Here is a 15,000-nt window from a genome sequence, read left to right on the forward strand (position 1 = left end):
CTATTTCATTCTATTTCACTTCCTAGCACTTCCTATCATTTAATATCCATCCCTTTGGTCTTATTGACATAAGAGATGTCATTTATAGTCTATCTCTTTCTATATATGGAAAGTCAAGAAATTCTCATCGAAACATCGAGAAATTGTGCATATAGAAAACTCTAAAGAAAGAAAAAAAGGAGACCCATGCCATGATTTTCAAATCTTTTCTATTTAGTAGTCTAAGTTTCTCGATGAGGATAATTAATTCGGTCGTTGTGGTCAGACTCTATTATGGATTTCTGACTACATTCTCCATAGGTCCCTCTTAGATCTTCTTTCTCCAATCTTGGATTAGGGAAGAAGGAGATATTTGCGACTACTGGCGGTTTCATTATGGGGCAGCTCATGATCTTCATATCGATCTATTATCCACCTCTGTATCTATTCTTTCTTAGCTAAACAGGTGGAAGATCTATCCAATTTGGTTATATTATATCATGGACTCGAAAAACGGATCTGAATTTGACTGAAATGCACGATCTTCACAGGTATCACTTTTCACGATACCTAAAAGGTGGAATAGCGATTTTCGAACCATTTCCTATAAGAGAATGGTTTCCATTACTTTGAGAAATGGATTCTTATATCAAACTATAGCTATTGCATTAAAGAAGAAAAGAAACTAATAGAAGTCGAAGACGCGGAATGATAGTGAATAGAGAGAAAGATTCTTCTGATTTTCTTGTTCCTGAAAATATTCTATCTATCTACTAGACGCCGTAGAGAATTTAGAATATTTATGTCTTTCAATTCTCGTACTCGTAATTGGAAAGTTATGGAAGGAGACCCATCATTTTGCAATGAAAACAACATATAAAACTCTGGACAATTTCGAAATCAGGCCAAGCGTCTTAATACATATGCAAAAAAATTCATTATTGGCCCACCATTGATTAGAAGATTTAGCTTGTATGAATCGCTATTGGTTTGATACGAATAATGGCAATCGTTTCAGTATGTTAAGGATACAGATGTATCCACAATTCATTTAGAGTTACTTAATAGTCTATTTCTTATACCATATCTCTATCCCGTGAAATTCTCGAGCCAAAAGATGGATGCCTATGCTGTGTTTCATTTTGCTAAATGATATCAATTAAATGGTGTATCAATTCCATAAATTGCATATAGCAATAAATAAATCAGCAAAATTCTTTCTACTATATTTAGATAGAAGAAACATTTCTTCTATCTAAAATAGTAGAAAGAATGTACCCTTCTATCCAAATCCAATTTGCATCGATAAAAAAAATCCAAATTCCAGTAGTAGATGAATAATTGCAAATTTGTGTGTGTACGAGATTAGAATAACTTCAAAATAACTGACATAATTTTTTATTTTTCCTGATCAGAAAAATACATGAAAAAGAAAGGAGGTAGAAAAATTTTAGGATTTATGGTTAAAGAAGAAAAAGAAGAAAACAGGGGTTCTGTTGAATTTCAAGTATTCAGTTTCACCAATAAGATACGGAGACTTGCTTCACATTTGGAATTACACAAAAAAGATTTTTCATCGGAAAGAGGTCTACGAAGACTTTTGGGAAAACGTCGACGTTTGCTGGCTTATTTGGCAAAGAAAAATAGAGTACGTTATAAGAAATTAATCGGTCAGTTGAATATTCGGGAGCAGTAATTTAATCCTTCAAATTTTTTTCTTGTTTTATTATTTTTTTAGTAGTCTTTATAGTAGTCTTAGATTTTTCATTTTGATGAGCCTCACTTTGAGGAATTCATGGAATAATCCATTTTCATGGAATAATGAATTAAGGAAGAAAGGATATGAGTCTACCGCTTACAAAAAAAGATCTCATGATAGTCAATATGGGCCCTCAACACCCATCAATGCATGGTGTTCTTCGACTGATCGTTACTCTTGATGGTGAGGATGTTATTGATTGTGAACCCATATTAGGGTATTTACACAGAGGAATGGAAAAAATCGCGGAAAACCGAACGATTATACAATACTTACCTTATGTAACAAGGTGGGATTATTTAGCTACTATGTTTACAGAAGCAATAACAGTAAATGCACCAGAATTCTTGGAGAATATTCAAATACCACAAAGAGCCAGCTATATTAGGGTAATTATGTTAGAGTTAAGCCGTATAGCTTCTCACTTGCTATGGCTTGGACCTTTTATGGCGGATCTCGGCGCACAGACTCCTTTTTTCTACATTTTTAGAGAGAGAGAATTAATATATGATCTATTTGAAGCTGCTACAGGTATGCGAATGATGCACAATTACTTCCGCATCGGAGGAGTAGCCGCCGATCTACCTTATGGATGGATCGATAAATGTTTAGATTTCTGTGATTATTTTTTACGCGGAGTTGTTGAATATCAACAACTTATTACACAGAATCCCATTTTTTTAGAGCGAGTTGAAGGAGTAGGTTTTATTAGCGGAGAAGAAGCAGTAAATTGGGGCTTATCGGGACCTATGTTACGAGCTTCTGGAATACAATGGGATCTTCGTAAAGTGGATCCTTATGAGTCTTACAACCAATTTGATTGGAAAGTCCAATGGCAAAAAGAAGGCGATTCATTAGCTCGCTATTTAGTACGAGTTGGTGAAATGAGCGAATCCATCAAAATAATTCAACAAGCTATAGAAAAAATTCCTGGAGGACCTTATGAGAATTTAGAAGTCCGACGCTTTAAGAAAGAAAAGAATTCTGAATGGAATGATTTTGAGTATAAATTTCTTGGTAAAAAACCTTCCCCCAATTTTGAATTGTCAAGGCAAGAGCTTTATGTAAGAGTGGAAGCCCCAAAAGGTGAATTAGGGATTTATCTAGTAGGAGATGATAGCCTTTTTCCCTGGAGATGGAAAATCCGTCCACCCGGTTTTATTAATTTGCAAATTCTTCCTCAACTAGTTAAAAAAATGAAATTGGCTGATATCATGACGATATTAGGTAGTATAGATATCATTATGGGGGAAGTTGATCGTTGAAATGATAATAGATAGGGTAGAGGTAGAAACTATCAATTCTTTTTCGAAATCGGAATTATTAAAAGAAGTCTATGGACTGATATCGATTCTACCCATTTTGACCCTCCTTTTAGGAATTACAATAGAGGTACTCGTAATTGTGTGGTTAGAAAGAGAAATATCTGCGTCGATACAACAACGTATTGGTCCTGAATATGCTGGCCCCCTGGGCCTGCTTCAAGCTATAGCAGATGGGACTAAACTACTTTTTAAAGAAGATATTCTGCCATCGCGAGGAGATATTTCTTTATTTAGCATTGGACCTTCTATAGCAGTCATATCAGTTTTATTAAGTTTTTTAGTTATCCCTTTGGGATATCATTTTGTTTTAGCCGATCTTAGTATTGGTGTTTTTTTATGGATTGCCATTTCAAGTATAGCTCCTATTGGTCTTCTTATGGCAGGATATAGCTCAAATAATAAATATTCTTTTTCAGGCGGTCTACGAGCTGCTGCTCAATCCATTAGTTATGAAATACCATTAACTTTTTGTGTGCTAGCAATATCTCTACGTGTGATTCGTTAAAATAGGATCTTTTTCCTATAAAATCCATTAACTATTTATATTCCTTTTCTTATTTAGTATTTGGGTTGGTAAGTTAAACTAGATAGCTATATGAGTGAAATAAAACAGCTTCTAAATTTGTAGTAAAAAGAAAAAAATCTCATTTTCTACGTACAAGAAAAAAGTGGAAGTAAACATAAAGAGTGTAAACTCTTTATCCCAAGGTTGATATTTTTTAATTACTCATCATATCTTGAAGCGGGCAAGAATAAAGGATTCACAATATGGAATTCCATTATTAGAATACTCCTAGTTATTACTATAACTTAAAAATTCATAAGAAGAATCCACCAAAAGTTAGTGAAGGGTTAGGAACACTAAAGTACATAAAGGATTAGTAATGGAAAATCTAAAACATTAGAGATTTTTTCCCGTAAAAGGAATCATAATAAGGACTTGCAATTTGTAGAAATTATCAAGTAGTACTTTCTTCGGATTCCGATCCAGAGTATGTTCCCATTCACTTGTTAAGGAAATGGCTATCAAGAACGAATTAACCCTTTATCCATTTTTTCTTTTTAAATACCCCCTTCCCGGGGGAAAGAAGAATAGTAAAAAAGATATGGAGTGCACTAGAAAAAATTTGCATTATTTCCTTCCTCTATTCATGCAGAATTGCTCATGAACTAATACTCCACTCTTTCCATTTATTAATTGAATTCCTATAACAAAACAAGTACCAAGTGTTTTATTCCAAGATTAAGTTATTACTGAACAAAGAAAAATTTGGAATATATTATAAAGGATGAGATCAATTCAGAAGCGCTTTTTCTTATTCTAGCAGACGGAATTCCTTTGGTCTAATTTAGGACTTTCAAATCTATTTTATTTTACCTAATTCTATCTATGCCCCAGGGGCTAGGAACAGAACAAAACAGTCCTTTCCTTTTTCTGATCATAGAGAAGCCGTATGAAGCTAAGGTTTCATGTACGGTTTTGAAATAGCGGTGGGAACTGTGATGTTATCATCGACTATGATTATCTAACAGTTCAAGTACAGTTGATATAGTTGAAGCACAGTCAAAATATGGTTTTTTTGGATGGAATATTTGGCGTCAGCCTATAGGCTTTCTGGTTTTTTTAATTTCTTCTTTGGCAGAATGTGAAAGATTACCCTTTGATTTACCAGAAGCAGAGGAAGAATTAGTAGCAGGTTACCAAACTGAATATTCCGGTATCAAATATGGTTTATTTTATCTTGTTTCTTACCTAAATTTATTAGTTTCTTCTTTATTTGTAACAGTTCTCTACTTGGGCGGGTGGAATTTCTCTATTCCCTATATATCCTTTTTTGATTTTTTCCAAATGAATAAAGCAGTTGGAATTTTGGAAATGACAATGGGTATATTTATTACATTAACTAAAGCTTATTTATTTCTCTTCATTTCTATCACAATAAGATGGACTTTACCAAGGATGAGAATGGATCAGTTATTAAATCTTGGATGGAAATTTCTTTTACCTATTTCCCTGGGCAATCTATTATTAACAACCTCTTCTCAACTTGTTTCACTATAAATAAGATAATACAATAATAGATAGTAAGAATATTTTCAACACAAAAGCTCTCCCAAACAAGAGAAAGAAACATATCTTTTTCATAGATATTTAGAATGAATATGTTCCCTATGGTAACTGGGTTCATGAGTTATGGTCAACAAACAATACGTGCTACAAGGTACATAGGTCAAAGTTTCATAACTACCTTATCCCACACAAATCGTTTACCTATAACGATTCACTACCCTTATGAAAAATCAATTACACCAGAGCGTTTCCGAGGGCGAATCCACTTTGAATTTGATAAATGTATTGCTTGTGAAGTATGTGTTCGCGTATGTCCGATAGATCTACCCGTTGTGGATTGGAGATTTGAAAAGGATATAAAAAGAAAACAATTGCTTAATTATAGTATTGATTTCGGAGTTTGTATATTTTGTGGCAATTGTGTTGAGTACTGTCCAACAAGCTGTTTATCAATGACTGAAGAATATGAACTTTCTACCTATGATCGTCATGAATTGAATTACAATCAAATTGCTTTAAGTCGGTTACCAATCTCCATAATGGGAGATTACACAATTCAAACAATTAGGAATTCGTCTGAAAGTAAAATAAACGAAGAAAAATCTTCGAATTCAAGAACGATTACTGATTACTAAACTTTGATTTTGTCTTTTTGTTATAAAAATCTACTAATTCTTTATTAAACTATAAAGAAAAACGAATAACTACTGCTTATTGGAAATTTTTTCTTATTTTAAATCAGACTAGATTTTGATGATATAATATAGTTTATAACTATACAGTTTATACACAAAAAATACCCTAATCCCTTTTTCCTTCCTCGAATCCTTTAGTTTTAGTCAGTTCATGAAAAATTTTATACTATTAATTTCTTTTTATCCATAATGGATTTACCTGGACCAATACATGAGATTCTTATGCTATTTGGGGGATTTATTCTTCTACTAGGGGGTCTAGGAGTAGTATTACTTACCAACCCCATTTATTCTGCCTTTTCGCTGGGATTAGTTCTTGTTTGTATATCCTTATTCTATTTTTTATTAAATTCCTACTTTGTAGCTGTCGCACAACTTCTTATTTATGTGGGAGCCATAAATGTCTTGATCATATTCGCTGTAATGTTCGTAAATGGCTCAGAATGGTCTAAAGATAAGAATTATTGGACTATTGGAGATGGGTTCACTTCACTCGTTTGTATAACTTTTGTTTTTTCACTAATGACTACTATCCCAGATACGTCATGGTATGGAATTCTTTGGACTACAAGATCAAACCAAATAGTAGAACAGGGTCTCATAAATAATGTTCAACAAATTGGAATTCATTTAGCAACCGATTTTTATCTTCCGTTTGAACTCATTTCCATAATTCTTCTAGTTTCTTTAATAGGTGCAATTACTATGGCTCGGCAATAAGAAAACTTAGAAAAAGTAAAAATTATAAGAATTGCAAATCTAAAATAAATAACTAAAGAATCACAATTTTGATTTAGTAAAACCCATCTACTGCCAACAAATACCTCCTTTCTTTTCTCTTTTGTTGTGTAATTGTTCTATTGTAATTAATTGAATCGGTTCAATTCTTTGCCCTCATATTGAAATGAATCGAGATTGATAAGGAGTTAGTTAATGATGTTTGAGCATGTACTTTTTTTGAGTGTCTATTTATTTTCGATTGGTATCTATGGATTGATCACAAGCCGAAACATGGTTAGAGCTCTAATATGTCTTGAACTTATACTGAATTCAATTAATCTAAATCTCGTAACATTTTCTGATCTATTTGATAGTCGCCAATTAAAAGGAGATATTTTCGCCATTTTTGTTATAGCCCTTGCCGCTGCTGAAGCCGCTATTGGACTATCCATTCTTTCTTCCATCCATCGTAATAGGAAATCCACTCGTATCAATCAATCTAATTTATTGAATAATTAGACTTTTTAATAATTAGACATAAAATCCTCTAAACAAAGGCGCACATATTAAAATAATATAGAAATCCATACTATTTTCTTAGTATTATTTGAGAATATCCTTTTTTTTTTAGTAAGTAGGTTATTGCATAGTATTCTTTTTCACTTAAATGAATTTTTGTATTTGTAATTCATTGATATTGCAATATTCAAATTGCAATAATTTATATTGAAAAGACGATAGCCAATAAAATAAATTGGCTAATTCGAAATCGTCTGTACAATTTGTAAAATTCTTTCTTATTGTTGAAGTCCAAAATTCAAGTCTCTTGGCTCTTTTCACGCTTTCTCACAAACGGATTAAAAAATAGATTTTTAATTTTGAAGTTTGGATAAACCATTGCTTCGTCTGGTGTCTACAATACATATGACTCATATAGTACTAATTTTCTTTTTACCAGATCGAAAAATTTTATGTTGAAAAGAAAAATTTATAGATCCAATGTCACATTCCGTAAAAATTTATGATACATGTATAGGATGCACTCAATGTGTACGAGCTTGTCCAACAGATGTATTAGAAATGATACCCTGGGATGGATGTAAAGCCAAGCAAATTGCTTCCGCGCCGAGAACCGAAGATTGTGTGGGTTGTAAGAGATGTGAATCTGCCTGCCCGACAGATTTTTTAAGTGTCCGCGTTTATTTAGGGCCTGAAACAACCCGTAGCATGGCTCTATCTTATTGATACGTTACAAAAACAAAAAACTTCATTTGAATCGTCTGATTCCTCTTTACCGAAGAAGCCTGTGCTCGAAATAATCGAGCACGGGCTTTTCTGGTCAAAACGTATCTTGTCTTTATCACTTTATCATGAGTTATTTTCCTTGGTTAACAATACTTGTTGTTTTGCCGATATTTGCCGGTTCATTAATTTTCTTTTTACCTCATAAGGGAAACAAAATCGTTAGGTGGTATACTATATCTATTTGTTTATTAGAATTCCTTCTAATGACTTATGCGTTCTGTTATCATTTCCAACTGGAGGATCCCTTAATTCAATTAAAGGAGGATTATAAATGGATAGATGTCTTCGATTTCCATTGGAGATTGGGAATCGATGGACTTTCATTAGGATCCATTTTATTGACAGGATTTATCACTACTTTAGCTACTTTAGCAGCTTGGCCAATTACACGGAATTCGCGATTATTCTATTTCCTGATGCTCGCAATGTATAGTGGTCAAATAGGATTATTTTCTTCGCGAGACCTTTTACTTTTTTTTATCATGTGGGAGTTAGAATTAATTCCTGTTTACTTACTTTTATCCATGTGGGGGGGAAAGAGGCGTCTATATTCAGCTACAAAGTTTATTTTGTATACTGCAGGCGGTTCTATTTTTTTCTTAATCGGAGTTCTGGGTATGGGCTTATACGGTTCCAACGAACCAGGATTAGATTTGGAAAGATTAATTAATCAATCATACCCCGCAACCTTGGAAATACTTTTATATTTTGGCTTCCTTATTGCTTATGCTGTCAAATTGCCGATTATACCCCTACATACGTGGTTACCAGATACCCATGGGGAAGCACATTATAGTACATGTATGCTTTTAGCGGGAATATTATTAAAGATGGGAGCATATGGATTGATTCGGATCAACATGGAATTGTTACCTCATGCTCATTATCTATTTTCGCCCTGGTTAGTAATAATAGGAGCTATCCAAATAATCTATGCAGCTTCAACTTCTCTTGGTCAACGAAATTTCAAAAAAAGAATAGCTTATTCCTCTGTATCTCACATGGGTTTCATAATTATAGGAATTGGTTCCATAACCAACATTGGACTCAATGGAGCTATTTTACAAATATTATCCCATGGATTTATTGGTGCTACACTTTTTTTCTTGGCAGGAACCGCTTCTGATAGAATGCGTCTTGTTTATCTCGAAGAACTGGGAGGAATATCTATCCCAATGCCTAAAATTTTTACCATGTTTAGTAGCTTTTCAATGGCTTCTCTTGCCTTACCAGGAATGAGTGGTTTTGTCGCAGAATTAGTAGTATTTTTTGGACTAATTACTAGTCCAAAATTTTTGTTAATGCCAAAAGCACTAATTACTTTTGTAATGGCAATTGGAATGATATTAACTCCTATTTATTTATTATCTATGTTACGCCAGATGTTCTATGGATACAAGCTATTTAATGTTCCAAACGCAAATTTTGTGGATTCTGGACCACGAGAACTCTTTATTTTAATCTGTATCTTTTTACCAGTAATAGGAATTGGTATTTATCCAGATTTTGTTCTCTCCCTATCCGTTGACAGGGTAGAGGCTCTCTTATCCAATTATTATCCTAAATAGGTTTGGTTTTTTTTACTAGTCTGCTCTATTAATGCAGAAATAAGTAAAAAAGTATAATTAGATCTATCTCGAATTTTTGAGAACCCTTTGAGAAGGCGCTCAAGGGGTTCTCAAATAAAATATAAAAGTAAAAACGTTCATTTCATGAACGTTTTTTTTTATGTAATCATTTAGGTGTTAATGTAAACGAACCATAACTATGTAAACCTATTCCTAATAGATTGATACCAAAATAACAAATCCAAATTATAAGAAATCCTATCGAAGCTATAAGTGCAGAATTCGTACCCTTCCAATTTGGATTTGTTCTACTATGTAAATAAATTGCGAATATGGTCCAAGTAATAAATGCCCAAGTTTCCTTAGGATCCCAATTCCAATAGGATCCCCAGGCCTCATTAGCCCATACTGCTCCACAAAGAATACCTATGGTTAAAAGGGTAAATCCTAGGCTAATGATACGATAACTCCAAGAATCCAAACGCTCCGTTAATTGATATTTGTAATAATTTGGAAATGAAGGGACAGGGGCGCTTTTTAAAGCACTTCTTTTTGCATAAAAAAATGCAATCTCACTAAAGAAAAATGTTTTATTTAAAACATTTTTTTTCTTTTTAGAAAAGAAATGGAAATTATTTCGAAATCTAATGATTAGAATAGCGGCAGATAATAAGGATCCGCACAAAAGAGTTGCATAACTTAATAACATCATACTGACATGCATCATTAACCACTGAGATTGTAGAGCAGGTACTAGTATCGTGGATTGATGCATTTCAGTTAAAAGACCCGACGTGGCAAAGCCTTGCGTTAAAATAGTACTTGGCGTAGTTATTGTGCTTAAATCATTTTTAGAGTTCTGTATTTTAGGAATGGTATGAAGAATATACAGAGCCCATGAAAGGAAGATCAATGACTCATATAAATTACTTAATGGAAAATGTCCCGAAGAAACCCAACGAGAAACTAAGAATCCTGTTATAGAGAAAAAAGTAACTATCATTCCTTTTTCTGACGAATCACGTAATCTCCCAAGTTCACGAACTAATAAGGTTATCAAATGAATCGTAATCACAATTGAAATCGTTGAGAAAGAGATATGAGTTAGTATATGTTCTAAAGTTGCAAATAGCATAAGGGGAAGGTCCCATTACAAAATTGTAAATTTCGAATTGATTTCTAATCTATTGTATTCCTTTTCAAGAATGCCGCCACTCGGATTCGAACCGAGATGCTTGAGCACTGCTTCCTAAGAGCAGCGTGTCTACCAATTTCACCATGGCGGCTAACTTCAAATAATAGGTAACTTAAAAGAATAATAGCTATTATCTCGGGAATCGTCGATATTGGGAAAGTCCATAAAATTTAGGAACATTAGAGTTTTCATTAAAATGGACTTCGTTTGGTAGTATCGTTTCCATTTTTTTTTTACAATAAACTCTTGCTTTGCCCAATAGAAACACTGGTTGAAAGAGTTGGAACTTCTTTTTTCTAACTTGCAATTATAGATATAGAACTAATTTTTTCTAATTAATTTATCGTTTAAATTTTGAAAATTCTTTCAATACAATGAAAAAAATCCAAAAGGGTTTCTATTTAATGATGAAATTAAAATGGATAAATAGAAAAGGCTTTTTGGATTTTTGAAAAATTTCTAGAATGAAAGTCTTTATGCTCTTATTAATAAGATTTACTAACCTTATGATTTTGGATAAGATAGGTGGAAGTTGTAAGTCCTATTGTAAGAATACTCCACTTTTCATAATTTTCATAATAAAATATGAGCATTCTATTATGAAAATTATGAAAAGTTCATTGATAGGAAAAGAATACTTAGCACACAGTATACCAAACAAAACTTTTTTTTATTGTATATATAAGAGGGGTTTGTTATAAGAATATTGTACCGAAGTAATTCGACACATAAAAGTACATTCAAAGAAGAATCCAAATTATTAAATAATTGGAATTCTTTTTTGAAAAATCAATTCATATTATTCCAAAATCTTATTATTTGTTTGTTTGTTGCCCAGAAAAACCCTTTGGTTTTGGATGCTCATTACCACTGGAAAATGATCTTGATTTTACTAAAGAATAAGATTGTACTATGGAAAAATAAGTCTTTTTCTTCCAAATATTTTTACGAATACGCTTTTTTGACATTGAAGTACGTTTTTTTGGAACTGCCATTCAAAAAGGAAATTACTTTTTTCTAGTTGTATGTGAAAGACATCTATTGCTGCAAATCAATCCTTCTTTCTTGTTTTTATTAGTATTTATACTTAGATACTGAAAGATACTGAAATTGTGAATTATTTTTTACTTCATTTTGTCTAATGCGGATAAGACAAGAATTTTTAAACATTTTTTCTGTATATATTTTATACTTTGTTTTAATAATATAGAATATATAGAAGGGTTTCCCATTTATATCTATTTATATATCAAGTATACTCCATATATAGATATATGGTATGGAAGCCTATCCCCCGGGGGGATAAAAAGAAGGGAAAATTCAAATAGTTAATTAAGCTCAGAATGATATTGTATTGTATTCCATAAAGGAAAGGAATTCTAATCAAAACAAAAAATACTGAGTCTCTTAAACAAGACATTCTAAAACTTAGGTAATTTATAGTCATAAGGACTATTCGATAATTTCTTATAAACATAGATTTTCATTGGAATTCACTCAATCAGTTATGGAACAAGAGAGCTGTTTCATCTTTGTTTTAAAGAAATATAAAAATGAATAGAAAGTAAAAAGTAAAACGATTCCTTTTTTTTTTTTTGTAAATATCTTTATTTAGATAATAACTAGGTAACGAAGTTATTTGATTAACTTTTTGAATTTAACCAACTAAACCCATTCTTCATTTTTTATTATTTCAATGAGATAAATTTTTAAAAAATGAAGAATTCCAGTATTTTTTCTTATTCTTTTTATTTATTCTTTCAGAAAGAGATAAGAGTTGGTTTGGTGAATCGGAAACAATTTTATAGAAAAATTGAAGTAAAAATCGCAATTTCTTTTCTTATGGAACATACATATCAATATGCATGGGTAATCCCTCTTCTCCCACTTCCAGTTATTATGTCAATGGGATTTGGCCTTATTCTTATTCCGACAGCAACAAAAAATCTTCGTCGCATATGGGCTTTTCCTAGTGTTTTACTCTTAAGTATAGCTATGGTATTCTCAGTTCAACTGTCTATTCAACAAATAAATGGAAGTTCTATCTATCAATATCTATGGTCTTGGACCGTCAATAATGATTTTTCTTTAGAATTTGGATACTTGATTGACCCACTTACTTCTATTATGTTAATACTAATTACTACTGTAGGAATCCTGGTTCTTATTTATAGTGATGGTTATATGTCTCACGATGAAGGATATTTGAGATTTTTTGTTTATATAAGTTTTTTCAATACTTCTATGTTGGGATTGGTTACTAGCTCCAATTTGATACAAATTTATTTTTTTTGGGAACTCGTGGGAATGTGTTCTTATTTATTGATAGGCTTTTGGTTTACACGACCAATCGCAGCGAGTGCTTGTCAAAAAGCTTTTGTAACTAATCGTGTAGGGGATTTTGGTCTATTATTAGGAATTTTAGGTTTTTTTTGGATAACAGGTAGTTTAGAGTTTAGGGATTTGTTCCAAATCGCTAATAACTGGATTCCTAATAATGGAATTAACTCTTTACTTACTACTTTGTGTGCTTTTTTATTATTCCTTGGTGCAGTTGCGAAATCCGCACAATTCCCTCTTCACGTATGGTTACCCGATGCTATGGAAGGACCCACTCCTATTTCGGCTCTTATACACGCAGCAACTATGGTTGCTGCGGGAATTTTTCTTCTAGCTCGACTTCTTCCTCTTTTCATATCTTTACCTTTGATAATGAGTTTTATTTCTTTAGTAGGTACAATAACACTATTCTTAGGAGCTACTTTAGCTCTTGCTCAGAGAGATATTAAAAGAAGCTTAGCCTATTCTACAATGTCTCAATTGGGTTATATGATGTTAGCTCTAGGTATAGGTTCTTATCAAGCTGCTTTATTCCATTTGATCACTCATGCTTATTCAAAAGCTTTATTGTTCTTGGGATCTGGATCCGTTATTCATTCAATGGAACCTCTTGTTGGGTATTCACCAGATAAAAGTCAAAATATGGTTCTTATGGGCGGTTTAAGAAAATACATTCCAATCACAAGAACTACTTTTTTATGGGGTACACTTTCTCTTTGTGGTATTCCACCTCTTGCTTGCTTCTGGTCCAAAGATGAAATCCTTAGTAATAGTTGGTTGTATTCGCCCTTTTTTGGAATAATAGCTTCCTTTACTGCAGGATTAACTGCCTTTTATATGTTTCGGATATATTTACTTACATTTGGTGGGTATTTGCGTGTTCATTTTCAAAATTACAGTAGCACTAAAGAGAGTTCCTTGTATTCAATATCCTTATGGGGAAAAAGGATACCCAAAGGAGTGAATAGGGATTTCGTTTTATCAACAACGAAGAGTGGAGTTTCTTTTTTTTCACAAAATATACCCAAAATTCAAGGTAATACAAGAAATAGGATAGGATCCTTTACTACGTCTTTTGGGGCTAAAAACACTTTTGCCTATCCGCATGAAACGGGAAATACTATGTTATTTCCTCTTCTTATATTACTACTTTTCACTTTGTTCATTGGATTCATAGGAATCTCTTTTGATAATGGAGGAATGGATAATGGAATAGCAGAGTTAACCATATTATCAAAGTGGTTAACTCCCTCAAAAAACTTTACCCAGGAAAGTTCTAATTCTTTTGTAAATTCATATGAATTTATTACTAATGCAATTTCTTCTGTAACTCTAGCTATCTTTGGTTTATTCATAGCATATATCTTCTATGGATCTGCTTATTCTTTTTTTCAGAATTTGGATTTAATAAACTCTTTTGTAAAAAGAAATCCTAAAAAAGAATTTTTGGATCAAGTAAAAAAAAATATATACAGTTGGTCATATAATCGTGGTTATATAGATATTTTCTATACTAGGGTCTTTACCCTCGGTATAAGAGGGTTAACCGAACTAACGGAGTTTTTTGATAAGGGTGTTATTGATGGAATTACCAATGGAGTGGGTCTTGCTAGTTTTTGTATAGGAGAAGAAATTAAATATGTAGGGGGAGGTCGAATCTCGTCTTATTTATTCTTTTTTTTATGTTATGTATCTGTGTTTTTATTCTTTTTTCTTTCTTAAGTTAAGGAATTCAAGTCTCTTGCAAAAATAACTATCCTACCCCTTTCTACAATCTCTCTATAATCCCACCTTGTTACATAAGGTAAGTATTGTATAATCGTTCGGTTTTCCGCGATTTTTTCCATTCCTCTGTGTAAATACCCTAATATGGGTTCACAATCAATAACATCCTCACCATCAAGAGTAACGATCAGTCGAAGAACACCATGCATTGATGGGTGTTGAGGGCCCATATTGACTATCATGAGATCTTTTTTTGTAAGCGGTAGACTCATATCCTTTCTTCCTTAATTCATTATTCCATGAAAATGGATTATTCCA

General features: G+C 32.5%; 2 protein-coding genes and 1 non-coding gene across 3 annotated transcripts; 2 read left to right on the forward strand and 1 right to left on the reverse strand.

Moving 5' to 3' along the window:
• Positions 1-1,821: 1,821 nt before the first annotated feature.
• LOC123421495 (NAD(P)H-quinone oxidoreductase subunit 1, chloroplastic-like) lies at positions 1,822-7,807 on the forward strand. The gene is made up of 2 exons (XM_045107551.1): positions 1,822-2,027; positions 4,588-7,807. Exons 1-2 carry the CDS (start codon positions 1,822-1,824, stop codon positions 5,123-5,125), a joined length of 744 nt encoding a protein of 247 aa, XP_044963486.1. The 3' UTR covers positions 5,126-7,807.
• Positions 1,996-3,697, forward strand: LOC123421494 (NAD(P)H-quinone oxidoreductase subunit 1, chloroplastic). Its single transcript, XM_045107550.1, has one exon. It carries the CDS (start codon positions 3,005-3,007, stop codon positions 3,566-3,568), a length of 564 nt encoding a protein of 187 aa, XP_044963485.1. The 5' UTR covers positions 1,996-3,004; the 3' UTR covers positions 3,569-3,697.
• A 2,821-nt stretch (positions 7,808-10,628) lies between the features above and the next one.
• Positions 10,629-10,708, reverse strand: TRNAL-UAG. Its single transcript has one exon. It is a non-coding gene; the product is annotated as a tRNA-Leu (tRNA).
• Between the last annotated feature and the right edge of the window lie 4,292 nt (positions 10,709-15,000).

The sequence above is a fragment of the Hordeum vulgare genome, unplaced genomic scaffold (assembly GCF_904849725.1).
Source record: "Hordeum vulgare subsp. vulgare unplaced genomic scaffold, MorexV3_pseudomolecules_assembly, whole genome shotgun sequence".
Lineage (NCBI taxonomy): Eukaryota > Viridiplantae > Streptophyta > Magnoliopsida > Poales > Poaceae > Hordeum > Hordeum vulgare.